The 14296-nt window shown below is 47.8% G+C and overlaps 4 protein-coding genes across 4 annotated transcripts; 2 read left to right on the top strand and 2 right to left on the bottom strand.

The window, feature by feature from the left end:
- Window positions 1-1424: 1424 nt before the first annotated feature.
- SERLADRAFT_414377 (uncharacterized protein) lies at window positions 1425-3925 on the top strand (the record flags this gene model as incomplete). Its single annotated transcript, XM_007316380.1, has 7 exons — window positions 1425-1472; window positions 1537-1585; window positions 1636-1689; window positions 1739-1765; window positions 1819-1836; window positions 1893-3116; window positions 3172-3925. 7 exons carry the CDS (start codon window positions 1425-1427, stop codon window positions 3654-3656), a joined length of 1905 nt encoding a protein of 634 aa, XP_007316442.1.
- A 193-nt stretch (window positions 3926-4118) lies between these two features.
- Window positions 4119-7037, bottom strand: SERLADRAFT_367868 (uncharacterized protein; the record flags this gene model as incomplete). The annotated part of the gene is made up of 14 exons (XM_007316379.1): window positions 4119-4187; window positions 4249-4395; window positions 4453-4484; window positions 4543-4585; window positions 4626-4769; window positions 4822-5085; window positions 5138-5160; window positions 5210-5238; window positions 5289-5313; window positions 5371-5529; window positions 5676-5856; window positions 5919-6137; window positions 6203-6258; window positions 6779-7037. 14 exons carry the CDS (start codon window positions 7035-7037, stop codon window positions 4119-4121), a joined length of 1650 nt encoding a protein of 549 aa, XP_007316441.1.
- Window positions 7038-9231: 2194 nt separating this feature from the next.
- On the top strand, window positions 9232-9745 carry SERLADRAFT_463146 (uncharacterized protein; the record flags this gene model as incomplete). Its single annotated transcript, XM_007316378.1, has 1 exon — window positions 9232-9745. One exon carries the CDS (start codon window positions 9324-9326, stop codon window positions 9738-9740), a length of 417 nt encoding a protein of 138 aa, XP_007316440.1.
- Window positions 9746-10878: 1133 nt separating this feature from the next.
- Window positions 10879-13015, bottom strand: SERLADRAFT_463145 (uncharacterized protein; the record flags this gene model as incomplete). Its single annotated transcript, XM_007316377.1, has 2 exons — window positions 10879-11063; window positions 11138-13015. One exon carries the CDS (start codon window positions 12645-12647, stop codon window positions 12231-12233), a length of 417 nt encoding a protein of 138 aa, XP_007316439.1.
- Between the last annotated feature and the right edge of the window lie 1281 nt (window positions 13016-14296).

Below are 14296 nucleotides of genomic sequence, written 5' to 3'. Positions count from 1 at the left end.
GATGGATAGCGTTCGTAGGGGCTCGTTTGTTATTGACATGACTCATATTATTATAAAACTTGCGCCTTGACATGAAATAACAAAGACGTCGTTCTAATCGGCATTAGGTATACCTCGCAGCAAAGCCCGGGAAAATCCTTCGGTCCATGCTAATGACTCTACCTGGTTGTCCTAAGTAGAAAGTGACGATGTTCCCATATACAACTTGGATTGAAGCTTTGACACAGGACTTGACGGGTCGTCAGGGACAAATGAGAAAATGGCGAAGGGGGACTTGATTTATTTGAATAGGTCTACTATCGTGCCGACAGTTGTGAACGACGTGAGGGCTGGTCTGATGCTCAGCGCATTTGAGTCTAGAGTTGCTGGACCTTTTTGACGTGAGACACCAACTCGTCAAGGATACACAAATCTTTGAACGTACCCATCTAGGAATACGATGGGGTGAGGAACTGTCCATTTTAATAGATGCTGTAGCGTTTATCGAGGGTATCACTAACAGATTTTACCAGAAACCAGGAATAATAATATCTGGTACCGGGGCAAACGAATCGTGCCCAGCTCCACCTCTGAAGTAGATCAAGGTATATTCTCGTGGTGAAATATCACCGATTCTTCCAGAATAAATGATAGTGGCATGCTGATATGCTGGATGCACGACAAATGCGATGTGTCGTGAAAGACATGCACTTTGCTACTTTCAGCTGCCTTAGGAACTGAAAGATAGTATCAGCAATTGCTGGATTTCTTGTGCTGGCCAAATGTTTGACGCCTCTGCGCAGTATCTCTAGATTATTAAGAAGAAAGTCTCTTGGGGCACAATACCTGGAGTAACATGAATCACGTGTATCGCCTTGTGTTTAATATCTTACGCCTGGACTGGGACCACAGTTATCAGGTCTTTGTCCATGGATAACTTGGCGAGGGCGTTTGCGTTATTCAATTGATTCTTTGCTTTAGGCCTGCAGTTTGAGTAGGGTTTTTGAGCTCGTTGTCCTGAATTATCGCGGGAATTCGTGGGCTGCAATTACACCCCTTGGCGCTTCATCGAGCCCAGCGATTGTTGCCATTATGGTAGCTTGTGGCCAAACCTTACTTGACTGAAGTATGTCGACGTAAGAGTGCTCGTGTGTGAAGATCCAAGACGCTCTCAATTGAAGAATGAATTGAACCGACGTTTTCGAGGTCTCCAAAACTTACTACAAAAAGACGGAGTGTTAGTACAGTGGTCCAATGAACTATGTTTCGTATCTGACCGGAGTACGGTCTGGTGAAGTGGCTGACGCGGTGACGGCGAAGAGGAAGGGAAGGCTTACATAATCATGTTCGGCCGGGTGGCTATACTTATCGGAGACCCAAAGTCGTCCTCTCTTTGCTCAACGTCGTCGTCTAACGTCCACTACTCTTTCTTTGCTACACTCATCATGCCCTTTGGCCTTACTATTGGAACAGACCGTGCAGTGTCACTTCAGGTGCGTACAACGCCCTCGCTCTCCTTGTATTTTTTTCTTCCTTTTACTCACCTCTTTCACACAGACATCTATCCAGGATGAACTGACCGCACGAGGTTACAGTCCTGATGCTGGTAAGAATGTCTTTTGCTATAACCTGAAAAGCATCTCATATTACTTGTAGATCCCGTCATGGCTGAATATATAACCATAATGATAATCAATAACAAAACCGCAGGTGAGCACAACGCTAGTCATTTGGCGCGTCACGCTAATTATTTCCACAGCTCAAATAACGTCTGAACTTGAGGATTGTAAGCTCATTTTGATTTTACATTTGTTCTGTACTAATGTCTATCGTCTACAGTGATTGGCACAGATTTTGGTGTGTAGAACTCTTATTACTCGCGTGTTGTCTTTTCATCTAATGCATGGCTGTAGATCCTAGTTTTACCGATTGGTTATTCATTGAAGCCGCAAAGGGAGCACCAGAATCCGAATCTCCATCCCAAGCACCTGCGGTGCCTTCTGAGCCGCCACCTGAACCCAAGACTACCCGTGATGTTCCCCCGCATATACCCACGGACCCAGCTCGCCGTCCGCCAAATACACAGCGTGTAGGTGCTCCGCTTTATCAGCAGGCTATATCGCAGGCTCTGCCGTCCACGTCACCTTCAGCTCAAAAACGAACAGCATCTGCACGATCTCCCTCGCCGAGTGGCCAAGGCCCTGCAAAATCGAGGAGGACAGATCTCCCGACCGGTCCTCGTGCTATGTTCCGTGATAATAATGCCAACACCACCAATTCCAGGAGTCTGCTGGAGCGAGTAGGGGGACCTGCAGGTCCTGTGCGGAATGGTAACTCGCAAGGATTTCCTCGAGACGACATCCAAGCTCGGATTGACAATATAACTAGTAACTCGCCCGATCCTAGCATGATGATGGCAGGGTTCCCGAATGGCATGCCGGGTATGGATATGAGTGCTATGACGGGAATTACCAATCCTTTGGTTTTACAAGAGATGATGATGAACCAAATGGCCCTCATGGCGCAAATGGCATCTTCGATGGGAATGCTTAATCCTTCCACTGGTCAATTCATGAATAATGGCTTTCCAATGCAGGGGGTGATGCCAGACATGGGGATGTTCAATGACAATGTGGGAGGAGCGGGCGGCTTCCCGCCCATGAATAACGGTAGAGGCAGGGGCTCTGGTCGGGGAGGTCGAGGCGTGGGACGAGGGAGGGGAGGTCAACCATCGTCGCCCGCAGCTCAGCCAAATGCTTCAGGTTTCGATGCCGTGCTACCTGTGCAGGCAGAGACATCGGTTCCTCTCGTCTCCGAATTTTCTAAAGCAATTCCAATAGCAACTCCTGTGCCTACATTGGCTTCTACTCTCAACCCCGCACCGGTCGCTGCAGGTGCAACAGCACCATCCCCATCACAACGGATAGCTTATGCACTTCCCGAACGTCCTCAGTCCCCTACGCTTTGTAAATTTGCGACAAAATGCACTAACTCGCAATGCCGCTATTCTCATCCGTCGCCCGTGGCCACTGCTGAAAGCGGTGTTGTTTTAAGCAATGAAGCTTGCGAGAAAGGCAGAGAGTGCAAAGACAAAGACTGTATCAAATCCCATACTAGTCCTGCCATTAACTCGCCAGGTAAATATCTTGCATTTGATTTCTTGTCGAAGTGCTCACATGCTTTTAATCACAGGTGCAGAACATCAAAAACCGCCTACCGTCGTTTCTCCACCTACTCCTGCTGCCCAGCCCTACTCCCATCCTACCATTCCATGTAGATTTGGCGTGGCGTGCTCTCGTCCAAATTGTCCGTACACACACCCGCCCCGCCCATCGTCGAACAACCACTTTGCCCAACAGTGTCGTTTCGGGGCTGGTTGTACTCGTGCAACATGTCCATTCCAACATCCTGAGGGACGCGTGTTGCCATCAACCTTCCATCGCGGACTTTCTACCACTGCTCCGATGATCAGCATACAAGCACCTGAAACAGGCACTATGGGTGGGCCTAGTCCTCACAGAAGCGTCACATTTAACACTAACAAGGCTGGCGAAAACATGAAAGACAAGTTGGAAAGGCAAATTAAGGAGATTGAGGAGAAGAAGAAAGCTGTCGCCGAGGCGGAGGCTGCCGCCAACAAGAAAGACGAGTCTAAAGCCTTCCCCATTGCTGTCTGAAGAAAATTGATCCCCTCCCCCTGTCCTGTTGCTCAATAATGTATTCCCTTCCTCTACCACCAAACTAAAAGCAAAAATCGCGGACCAATCGTTACTTATTGCGTTGTAGTATTTTTCTGTTCCATAATGCTCTCTTACTGGTACTGCCTCTGTTTCCGTTATGTCGTTTACTGTTTCCTTTATCGCTGACAATAGTCATCACACGGAGTGGATAAATGAAAAGGATTACATTCGACGGATGACCCGCTTAGACGGGATCCGCCTCCACTCCCCTTTTCGCCTGATATTAAGTTTCAAGTCGTCAGCGCTATGAACAGTTTATTTGACATGTCCACTGGTGTTGAGGGAAGTCGTGTTATTGCAAGTTGCTACGATATATACTGGGATTATAAGAGTTAGTTCTTGCGGGATACAGTAGTTAAAGCTAAGACCGATACGGTGAGACCGGCCAGCTGGTATTAATTACTTGGCCAGCGAACCTCCCTTGTCAACCGATAGTCTGAGCTTGTCACCAGGAACAAGGTCCTTGAACTGTTGGGAACCAATTTAAGTATGAATTCCAAAACATATGTGAACAATGGTGGTTACTAACCGTCAACTCCCTGGTGCGATGGAGGCTCTCGATTGCATCAACCCTGTTTTGTACGTTGTCCAAGAGGTCTTCAAAACCATCTTCCTCTACAACTTCACGTGCAGCATGTAGAATCAGCATCGAGTCTGGGCGTACGTCCAAGTTGATCTGAAGGTATTAAGATTATTTCGAGTTGTAAGTGATAGGTTACAATGCTGGGCTTACATCGATGGATATTATGTTGACTCTATCCAGGTCTTGTGATGTCTGTAAGTCAGCATGAATGATAGCATAAGATCAAATAAACTGGCTGACCCTCCAGGAAATCGGGCCGTGTCATGATTTGGCGACATCGCCACTACTATGAAGTGAGTACAGTGTCACATCAAATTATTGGCACGTATACCGACATATGGAATGGAAGGAAGATCAATGGGGTCCAAATTGCTATCGTCACCAGCCTCCTTTCTAGCGAGTTCTTGCTCTTGGCGCAACTTGACGAACTCACGCAACAACAGCCACGAACACGAGCTCCATTTTTGCTACCCACAACGAGCTAAACAGATAGTTTTTTGGAGTGAAAGGTTGGCGTACCTCGTCCATAACGTCATCGTCACAATCAGGGATGAGGCCAATCTGGCTTTGCAGCCATGCTTTTTCGAACCTTAGCATCTCTCGCGCGGATTGTACCATGTCATCTGCTCGACTAGCCCTATTGAGGAGGGCGAGTCGACCACCAAGGAGCGATACGACTTCTTTTGGATCGTTCAGACTCGTCAATGGTTTCCTTGCTGTACGTCGAATTTGAGTTAGTGCTTGTTCCGCTTGTGTGCTATTCAAGTCGTGTATAGAAATGACCTAAAATACGTTGTGAATAAGGTAATGGGAGACCTTGATGGTGCTAACTTACGTGCATTCGACTAGCACTTTTGCCTAAGACACAAGATCAGCTCCATTCCTCAAACAAAGGTTGTAATCTTACGCATTGCCAAGAAAGGCCACGAGTCATCCCTATAGCAAACGTAAGGCTGATAAAGATGCTGGACTTGGAAAGTACTCACGTGTTGAAAACGACCGTTAAAATGCCTACTCGATCATGGTAGTCATTAGTAAACGCACTGCGACCAGAAAAACAATACTGACCACCCGCTGCCCAAGCTTCTGCGCGTTGTTGCAGTTGCAGAAGCATATTTCGTCCTTCTTCATCATTATGAAAGTGCTGAATGTTATTGATAACCAATATTAAAGGACGCCCCCTCCGACGTGCAAGACGCAGTGCGACTTTTTCAAGTTTGGTAAGTGCTGAAGGGATGTCAAATTGAATTGAAGTGAATCATGACTAGGTGCACTTGCCCCGTTCGATATCCAATGCGGGACCGGCTAATACAAGTGATGAGGATCAGACGGATCAGATGTACATCGTGGACCCCTTGTGAAATTCCACGCACCTTCTCTAGGATCTCGTCGCTGGAACAAACCCGTTTGAGAATCCTCATTGAATTCATAATTTAACGCCTTGCCAAGGCGCAGACGGAAAACTTCGAGGTCAGGGTGAGCTTCGAGAAAAGCGACACCCTCCGCCTGAATACCCCGCATGGCATCAAACACCATGGTGGATTTCCCTCCGCCCTAAGGAATAGGAGTTTATCAAACTGATAACAGATTTAAACCAATCTCAATCGGTATCTCACTTTGGGGCCAACGAGCACGTAGTAGTGTCCCGTCTCTTCGCCTGTGATGATGGCATCTACCAAGTCTTGTTCTTGGCGCCGTAGATGTTCGGTCCAGGGGATGTCAATGTCACTACCGAACTCTTTTGAATCATCAGAGGTTTCCAGATTTTGTATTTTGACAGAGTTGTTGGCAAGCTCAAGTGCGGGGTCATAACCTGGGGCAAAGGCTAATTCTATCTAAATCGCACATTTGTATGAACGAAAACTTGTCATACTGATTAGATTATAGAGCCAGGACTTACTTTGTCCAAAACATTCTTTTTATACCATGCCAGATACGCCACACCACCGAGAAATACTAAATAACAAGCAGCTTAGCGCATATAACTTATACACAAAAGCGATGGGGCCAAGCACGAAGAAAGGAACGCGTACACAGAGAACAGAGAAGCAGGTCTCCCTCCGAGTCACTAAACAGGTTCAGGTTCCGCAAACCATGATAATTTTGCCTATCGTGCAAATAATCAATCCCATCGATGGCGACCTCGTGACAGAGGACAGAAACAGAAAGTTCAATGGGATGGGGTAAGACTGCCCAAATCAACGGTCCTAGGGCATGCGGTGCGGAGGGCTGGCCTTTGCCATAACCCTATTATGAAGTTGCCCTAAACTCAGCTGATGAGTCATTCCAACATTAAAGAACACTAAATCTCGACCATTCCGCGACTGGAGCGAACCGTAAGGACATGCAGGGTCCTTGGAACGATAGGAGCATCATCATTGCAAGAAGAGCAAATTTGTTTTGGGAGAGCAAGCGATCCAGCTCGGATTGGCTTGCACGCCTGATGAGAACACCGAAGAATGTCGATATGACTTACCCATTCCGAGACCAACGATAGTGGTGAGTGCTGCATCCAGCATCGGCGAACTTGTGATGGGGAAGACACTGCCGCTTCCATCTCCTGAAGCACGTCCTTTACGCCGACTGCTCGAACTCCCATCATCGACACCCCCAGAACGCGTTCCAGCAGCGGCTGAGCTCTCGCAGCTTAGCGATTCGCAAGGTTCAGGAGGTTTTTCAGTCGGCGTAGTAGCATAAAAACGCGTCGTACGTGCCGACACCAGAGGTAGAAGCATACGCCTTTTTAAATGCACTGCAGTCCTGCTGCTATAAGCATAATACTGGCCATGTTCTACGCTTGTCAAATGTCCTAGGAGGCTGTTGGTCAAACGCCGCTGGAGCGTGAAAGTGCTCATACACGACTAAAGCAATTATGGTATGTTGGGTGGGATGGCAAAAGCAAAGGAGGGAGCAGAACACAGCTGTGTTCATATTGCTTATGAGTTCAAAGGGTCGTGGGGGCGCAGCCCGCGGGTGTCACGGCAAAATACAACCATGCTTGGCAATGTGGCAATAACATAGGCTACTAGGACTAAACTGCATACAGTCACTGCACCTTGTAGCTTGCTCTCTGCCGGCGCATCAACACCCATCGACTATTTTCGAGTCTCATCCTCATTGCCTAGGCGGTGTCGATGCGCAAAGCTCTGCAAAGATATATAGGATACATGTCGCATCAAGCGGCCTGGGATATTTCGAAACCATCGTCCTATGAAGCACAGCTGCCAGAAAACGAAGCAAAGAGACTACACCAAATCGAATTGTATCGCCATAAGGGTCTTCGTGTAGATGTTGAACATAAACATAGATCGCCGCGAATGGAAGGCCTACAACGTTCAATTTCGATTGAAGAACTGAATGGAAACATCCTCACAGGCTATCGTTCAATGGAAGGGAAGGAGATTGAGGAAGGTCGAAAATAACAGCCAATGGCGTATACGCACGTGTCCTTCTGCAAGGTAATTTGAGGATGAGAGGCGGCCTGATCCAACCATTGAGCCAGATAAGGAGGTTGATAACAAAGGCTGCAATACGCGCGTTTTTGGAAAAACATGTCAAACACTCCACAATCAGTGATCGAGGGTGCTTTCACCTGCTCAAAGACATGGCAAAACATATGTTGTGGTGATTGAAGGCGTCACTCCTTTCTTTGACCGACCAGTCCTCGGATAAGACGCTGCAAGATCAAAGTTGCATGACCGGTTTCCCATCGACGGCTAGAGCGCATAAAATGATTCATAAACCTATGTGCCGTACTCACCATGCATACAGCAAGGTTTGTGGATTCATGAAGCATAGCATTATGAGCGACGAGATAACGCAGAATTTTCTGTGAGGACGCCGGGAGAGTAACGATGTCAACATGTGCTTATCCTCGCAGCGCGTCTTGATCACCGGCAAGTTATCACCACTAGTCACTGGATCTCATCAAACCTAACTCTAAGAGTGCACGTAGCCTCGCAGAGCTGCGTTAGTACTGTGCATGCGATAACCTAGTTGCAGGCTAAGAATCAGACATGCTTTCAACGTCGTAAGGAGACCGAACTAGTCCAAATCAATGACGTACATCCCGAACCGAGCAGAAGGCCCACAACATCACGACGCTTCCCAGACGCGCTGAACAATACAACAAACGCGAGGACAAGCGTCTTCGGACGCTAGTCATGGATGCAGAGAAAGCGCCACAACGCTGGGAACCACGAAAAATGTCACATGAGCTATACAGCAGCAAGAATCGATTTAGACTCATCAAGCCTTGGGTGCTCTTGACTCCATATTCCATTGATTCTGATCCGAGGATTATGACACTGGTATGATGTAGTTGTAGTTGTAGGTGCATGTTTAGACTTCAACTGATAATCAGAAAGAAAAACAGGGACATGACGCACCTCCATGCACGAAAAAAGTAAAAACAACGTCAATATCATTTTCCCGGTGTTTAGAAAATACGTGACACCCACAAAATCCTCGGGGAAAGAAGGGGGAAAAAAATTAATGATGGCCACGAAGTGAACTCTACATTTTCACATTTTCCATCAGAAATTATAATGCTGTTTCGAATTGTCATCAACCAACGGACATGCGAATGAGGTTAGCAATACGATCTGATGATTTCGAGTGAAAACGAGTCACGGATTGCGCAGGACGATGAAACGACATCCAGTCTCGCGGATACTATTGAGTAAGGGGGGGGAAAGAAATCACGACATGCTATGCTCTTCAATTGCAGCTCTCAACGGACCTACAATACGCCCGGAAGAAATGAGCATGAGCATGAAGGCACCAGCAGCATGTGACTAAGGACCGGCCCCTCTGGTGGGGTTAGTAGAGAGCAACGATCATGACAACTTCTCCATACCACACCAGTACACAGATTTGCTAACCTGCGCGAACCCCGGTCTCCGCTCAAGAAGGTTATGAGCTGCACCTGTGTGCAAGGGAGTCTATCAACGGGTTTAAACGCGTGAAAATACAAATACCGACGCGATAGCGCCCTAAGCCAGCGAGGAGAAACAGAGTGAATGATGATGGACGCCGGGCATGGAGGTTTGCAGTATAGGACTTCCAAGCTTCAGCTAGTGAATTACTCGAGCGCTGTAGCATACCACGGCGCTGTAACATCACCTATCTTCCGCATAAAAGTAGCACAGACATGTGGGCTCACATCTCCTTTTTTTTTTTCCTTTTCTCGTGGGATGATGGGCAAATTTTCCATCGGCATCAGGTGGGAGAAACAGCACTGTCGGGCGAGAAGCAAGATTATAATACCAGAAGGCAAGGGCAAGTCGATATATCTGGGATTAGGCAATCTCCATACGTCTAGCACCAGTTCCGATGTTTGCGTAGCCGCCAAAACTTGGACAAAAGTGACTCGAGTGATGCAGCCCATATATAGGGTGCTCAACGCGCCCACTGGCCCAGGGGATGTACGGGAATGATCTGCAAGGGGTGATTTGACAAAACATATTGACATCGCGATGCCCTCTCTTACCGTCTTACAGATGCACTAACGCGCCCCTCTGGTGATGATATATAATGATATATCACCATCATGCGGCCACAGCCAAAGCTTGAGAGTTTGAGAAGGGGGGGAGGCTGTGCATGCCGCTGTCAAAATCTGCATAGCAGACTTCAAACCTGAGAGCGTAAGCCTTAAACAGTCTAGAAGGTACAGGTTTTCTAATAGAAATAGCAGGTCGTCAGCCTTTCAGCGACCCTTAAAACCCGGACTGGGCGGCGGGTGGTATGAATGGAATGTTGCCTCATCGTAATTCGGTGTGCTGATATAGCACTTGACTCGACTCGGGAGATGCTTACGAGGACGGTGACAGTTTCTGGCATCAAATCAGTTGCTCTGTGCGCTTCATAGTAGCCGCACATGCTGTACCAATATCATAGCAGAGATAAGGAAATGAGAGTAACTTGGATGCGTGAAAAAGACGAAGATTGTGAAATAAGCGCTGGGATGAGTGCTCTTGGTTTCAAGCGCCCGCGAGCGCTTGTAGGGAGATTGACAAGGCGCTTACACTACCACGGCATTTACCGTAAGCTTGCGTCTGTTCACCGGCGGTATTCACATTTTAGTGATGCTGAGTCCATTTGAGCATTACAACTATAGTGACGATCTCCTGTACTGTAAAGCTCTGATACAACATACCCACACCTTAACATTAAAACTGCTGCCAGCGGCTCCACCGCAGTTGACTCCTACCCCCGTGGAAACAGGCTGTTAATGATTGTGTACGCAGCGAGCCTAACACGAATCACGAATCGAACCGGTTTGCTTACCATAATGTATGTGAAAAGAAATACGAAATCATACGATATGGTAGAAAGTAATGAATTCGACCGTGACATGGCCTAACAAATAGCAATAGGCAATAGAATCTCTGTCGCAAATGGAATGCGATCATTGAGCTGCAAAGAATGTTCGCGAAACGATTCATCTCCGGTCTAGAGAGAGAAATAACCAAAAGGACGCAGCCAGAGCGGTACATTACAATTCTGCCCCCCATAAACGTGGGGCTTTTGAGAACAAACACATGACACAGTATGTCGATGAGATTGATAATTTTGAACACCGGGTGGAAGTACAGGCGTAAGCGATGGTGAATGGACGCCTCGGGGAACCGTAGTTCATGACTGATAGTATCCCCGAGCGACGGGTGCGGGCCTGCTACGTCAGTGTTCGGCTCATGGAGTAGGAAGAAAGTTGTAAGGCTTTGCGGAAAAATCAGACTGCATCCTGTGTCGAGCATATGCTAAAGCACGAGTGACGTCAACCTTTAGTGGTGCCTCTACACCATCATTTCTCATGCTGGGAGATGATACCCACCAGATTACCCAAGCAACTGCAAAACTGGCAGAATATAACTTGCTCAGCTACATAGGGGAGGAATCTCGTCGAACTATAAACTGTTTATGACACCAGCGCGAACGGAAATCTGCGAGATTACGGCTGCAAATGACACCTTATCAGACAGATACCTGTATAGCTGAGAAACGATGAAAGAAGTGGTTAGAGAATACGAGAGAAAGATGATAATGAAGCCTTTAGTGAGCTCACACGTCGAAGGATCGTACAAATGTAGGTGACAACATGCCGCCACCATTCTTAATCCTGTGACCGGTTTCCCCACCTACCTGCGACCGGGTCATACTTAAAGATCTTATTCTTCCTTGTCAAATCTCCGCAGTTCCCAAGGTGGATAAGAAGGACCATAATAATGGCTAACTTTCCAGCAACGAACAGCTACATGAAAATGACTATCTGTATAGGAGGACCTGTTGCAGGATACAGCTGTCATCACAACTCTTGAGAAAACTAAGAGCAGTAACCGAACCTACAAACTGTATAAGTAGTAGAGAGTTTCGACGAATTGCTCAATTGATAACCAAGATTGATACCCACTGGATATAATAGGAAACACCGGTATACCGAGGACCGACAACCTGTGCAAGTCACGATCGATGATCAAGCCCGACGGGAAGCTAAAATGAGAAGTTGGCGCGATTAGCCAGTTCCAGCTCGACGTCATTTTTCGACAGATGGGAGATGGGGGAGGAGGGAAACGACGAGGCAGAGGTGCAAGAGAGACTCACTGGCAGATCGTAACAGGCTAGCTGTTTACCAGGGCGAAATAAGATACTATAGACAGACGGGGATTTGAATTGAACGTCCGTGGTACCCGCATCAAAGCCGCACAATTGTCTACGAATGCACACCAGGGGAATGGACACTTGAAGAGGTAACCACTACACCTTGACGCTCGCGTGCTGTGAAAACCCACAGCGTCGTGGCATAAAAAAGCCTAGTAGTGCGTGTACTATGAGGCGCTGATGAGTATTGGTTACAGGTAATATATTATGTCGCCCGAGTAGCCTGGTTGTACCACTAGGAATGCAGTCCGAGGGCATTGGATACTATTTTACGTTGATAGCGGAGACGTGAGTTGGATGCTTACGTCAAAATCAATGGCGTGCAGCTGCCATTTGCGATTATGGAGTAGTGGGACATGCGTAATCGGAGAGGCCAGATCAGGATATAGGGACCACAGAAATAGTGTAGAGGAAGAGATAGTGTTCAGACCCACGAGTAGCAAGAGCAGCACCATCGTGGAGTTATTGGATCGTAAAGAGTAATTGGACAAGATCCGAAAAACGCAGGGGACACACTGCAAGCAAGAACGTCTAGTGGAAGACTCCAAACGGCTGCTCCAAGCAAAGAACTGGTCTGACAAAGAGAGTTCGAGAAGACAAGACAAGGAGGTGTTATAGTAAACGTGATTGTACTGCAGACAAAGGCCAAGTGATGTTTGGTGGACCGGTTTGGAGAAGCAGTGCATTGTGATAAAATAAAGCGAAGATTGTCAAAGTTAGCTATATATTCTAGACAGGACGAGGCCCCGGCATGAAAATGATTGATTTCAGTCAGAGTTTTTGTGTAGTTTGAACGTTCGGCGAAATGACCGGATCTTGGAACGTTGTTTCAAGCAAAAGCAGTGCGAGAGGTGAAGACAGCCAGCGTCCGTACCGCCTGCTACGGTACGAAGGTGACATTCGCCGATCCGTAGTGCTCGCTCTGACTCTGAGTATAATGCTAATCATGCATATGGATGCCCCGCAAAAGTGCAAGGACTGAGATGAGCAGCGGAGCATCTGAGCATCGCAGAGATGAGATTCTGGGATAGCAGGTGGCGATAAGGCGGTGGACACGAACCGTGGCGGACGGACGAAGCGAGTCAGTTTGCGAAAATGGGCGAGCTGCACAGGATTGTGGGCCGAGAACCCGAAGACTGGAGTAGCTCCGACTCATCCATTGAACAGGGAGCGCCTTTGTTCTGAGGCTCTGATATATATACCCGTGTGTTGTGTTTCGCAGCTCTGTGCATCTACAACTTCGCCAACACCCATACTCTACATATTCGCAGCAGCAGACTGCAAGTGATCTTCTCCACTGCCTCTCGCAGTTCGATCGAGCATTGCTAATTAGTCAAGAGCCCTGCTCGTAATCTTCCTTCCATTTGACCTCGAGGCGTGAAGCGAAACATAAAAAGCTGGGCTGCAGGAGGACGGACACAGGTCCCAATAGGGATTTCACACGGTGAGTATTGGCTTGTTTCGTGGATGTCCGCAAGGGGACGCTCCAGTGACCTGTAACGTTTCTTTGGCGGTATCTTTTTGGATTTGATACACACCGGCTGGTCCGCGCAAGGTCCCAACAATCAGGGTATGTCTACGAAAGAGACCATGCTGTTCCGGTTGCAGCCTTCGCTCGGTTGGCAGTTCGGGGCGTATTGCTTATCTAATCATTTATTTTCTAATGATTTACTGCCCTTTTTGATGTGGCACAACACATGTCTTTCGGATATAATCTTCGAAGCGTGGTTTCCTTGCTTTCAAAGTCCTCGCACCGTCCCATGCTCCTCGCGAAGGCCCTTCCCCTTCTTCCTTGCCGTTCTCAGGATTCACTTTCTTATATAGCTCTCTCCTCTCTGCTCTTCCACTGACTCATATTCCCTTCCTCAGCTATTTTCTAACAACAACATCTTCTTCCACCATTCTACATAATGGCTGCTGTACATGGCCCTCAAATCGCCCAACACCCGTCTCCGTTCCGGAACGCACATAGTCTCTCCCATTCGCGCATGGCCTACCACCCGGCGCCTCCGGTAAGTATCTTTGCCCGTTCGTCCCTTTTTTAAAGTTTCTCACTTTACAACAACCTATCACAGGCTCCGTCGAAACCAGCTTCGACTCAGCCCACGTCTAGGCAGCAGGACCCCTTCTACGGTCATGAACAGGCCTCCCGCCTCTGTGCCCGTTTTATCACCCATCTCTTCGCCTGCCCAGAATACCCTCCATCGACGTCTGGCTCTTCCACTAAGCTCCCATATTTCATCGCTTATGCCCTTCATCGCACCAAGCTCCATGCATCTGTCACTTTTGCCGCCCTCGTCCTTTTGCAGCGCTTGAAGGCTCGTTTTCCCACCGC

This window comes from Serpula lacrymans (genome assembly GCF_000218685.1).
Source record: "Serpula lacrymans var. lacrymans S7.9 unplaced genomic scaffold SERLAscaffold_5, whole genome shotgun sequence".
In the NCBI taxonomy this organism is placed as follows: domain Eukaryota; kingdom Fungi; phylum Basidiomycota; class Agaricomycetes; order Boletales; family Serpulaceae; genus Serpula; species Serpula lacrymans.
The sequence above is the reverse complement of the archived record's forward strand: the minus strand, read 5'-3'. Positions and strand labels throughout refer to the sequence as shown.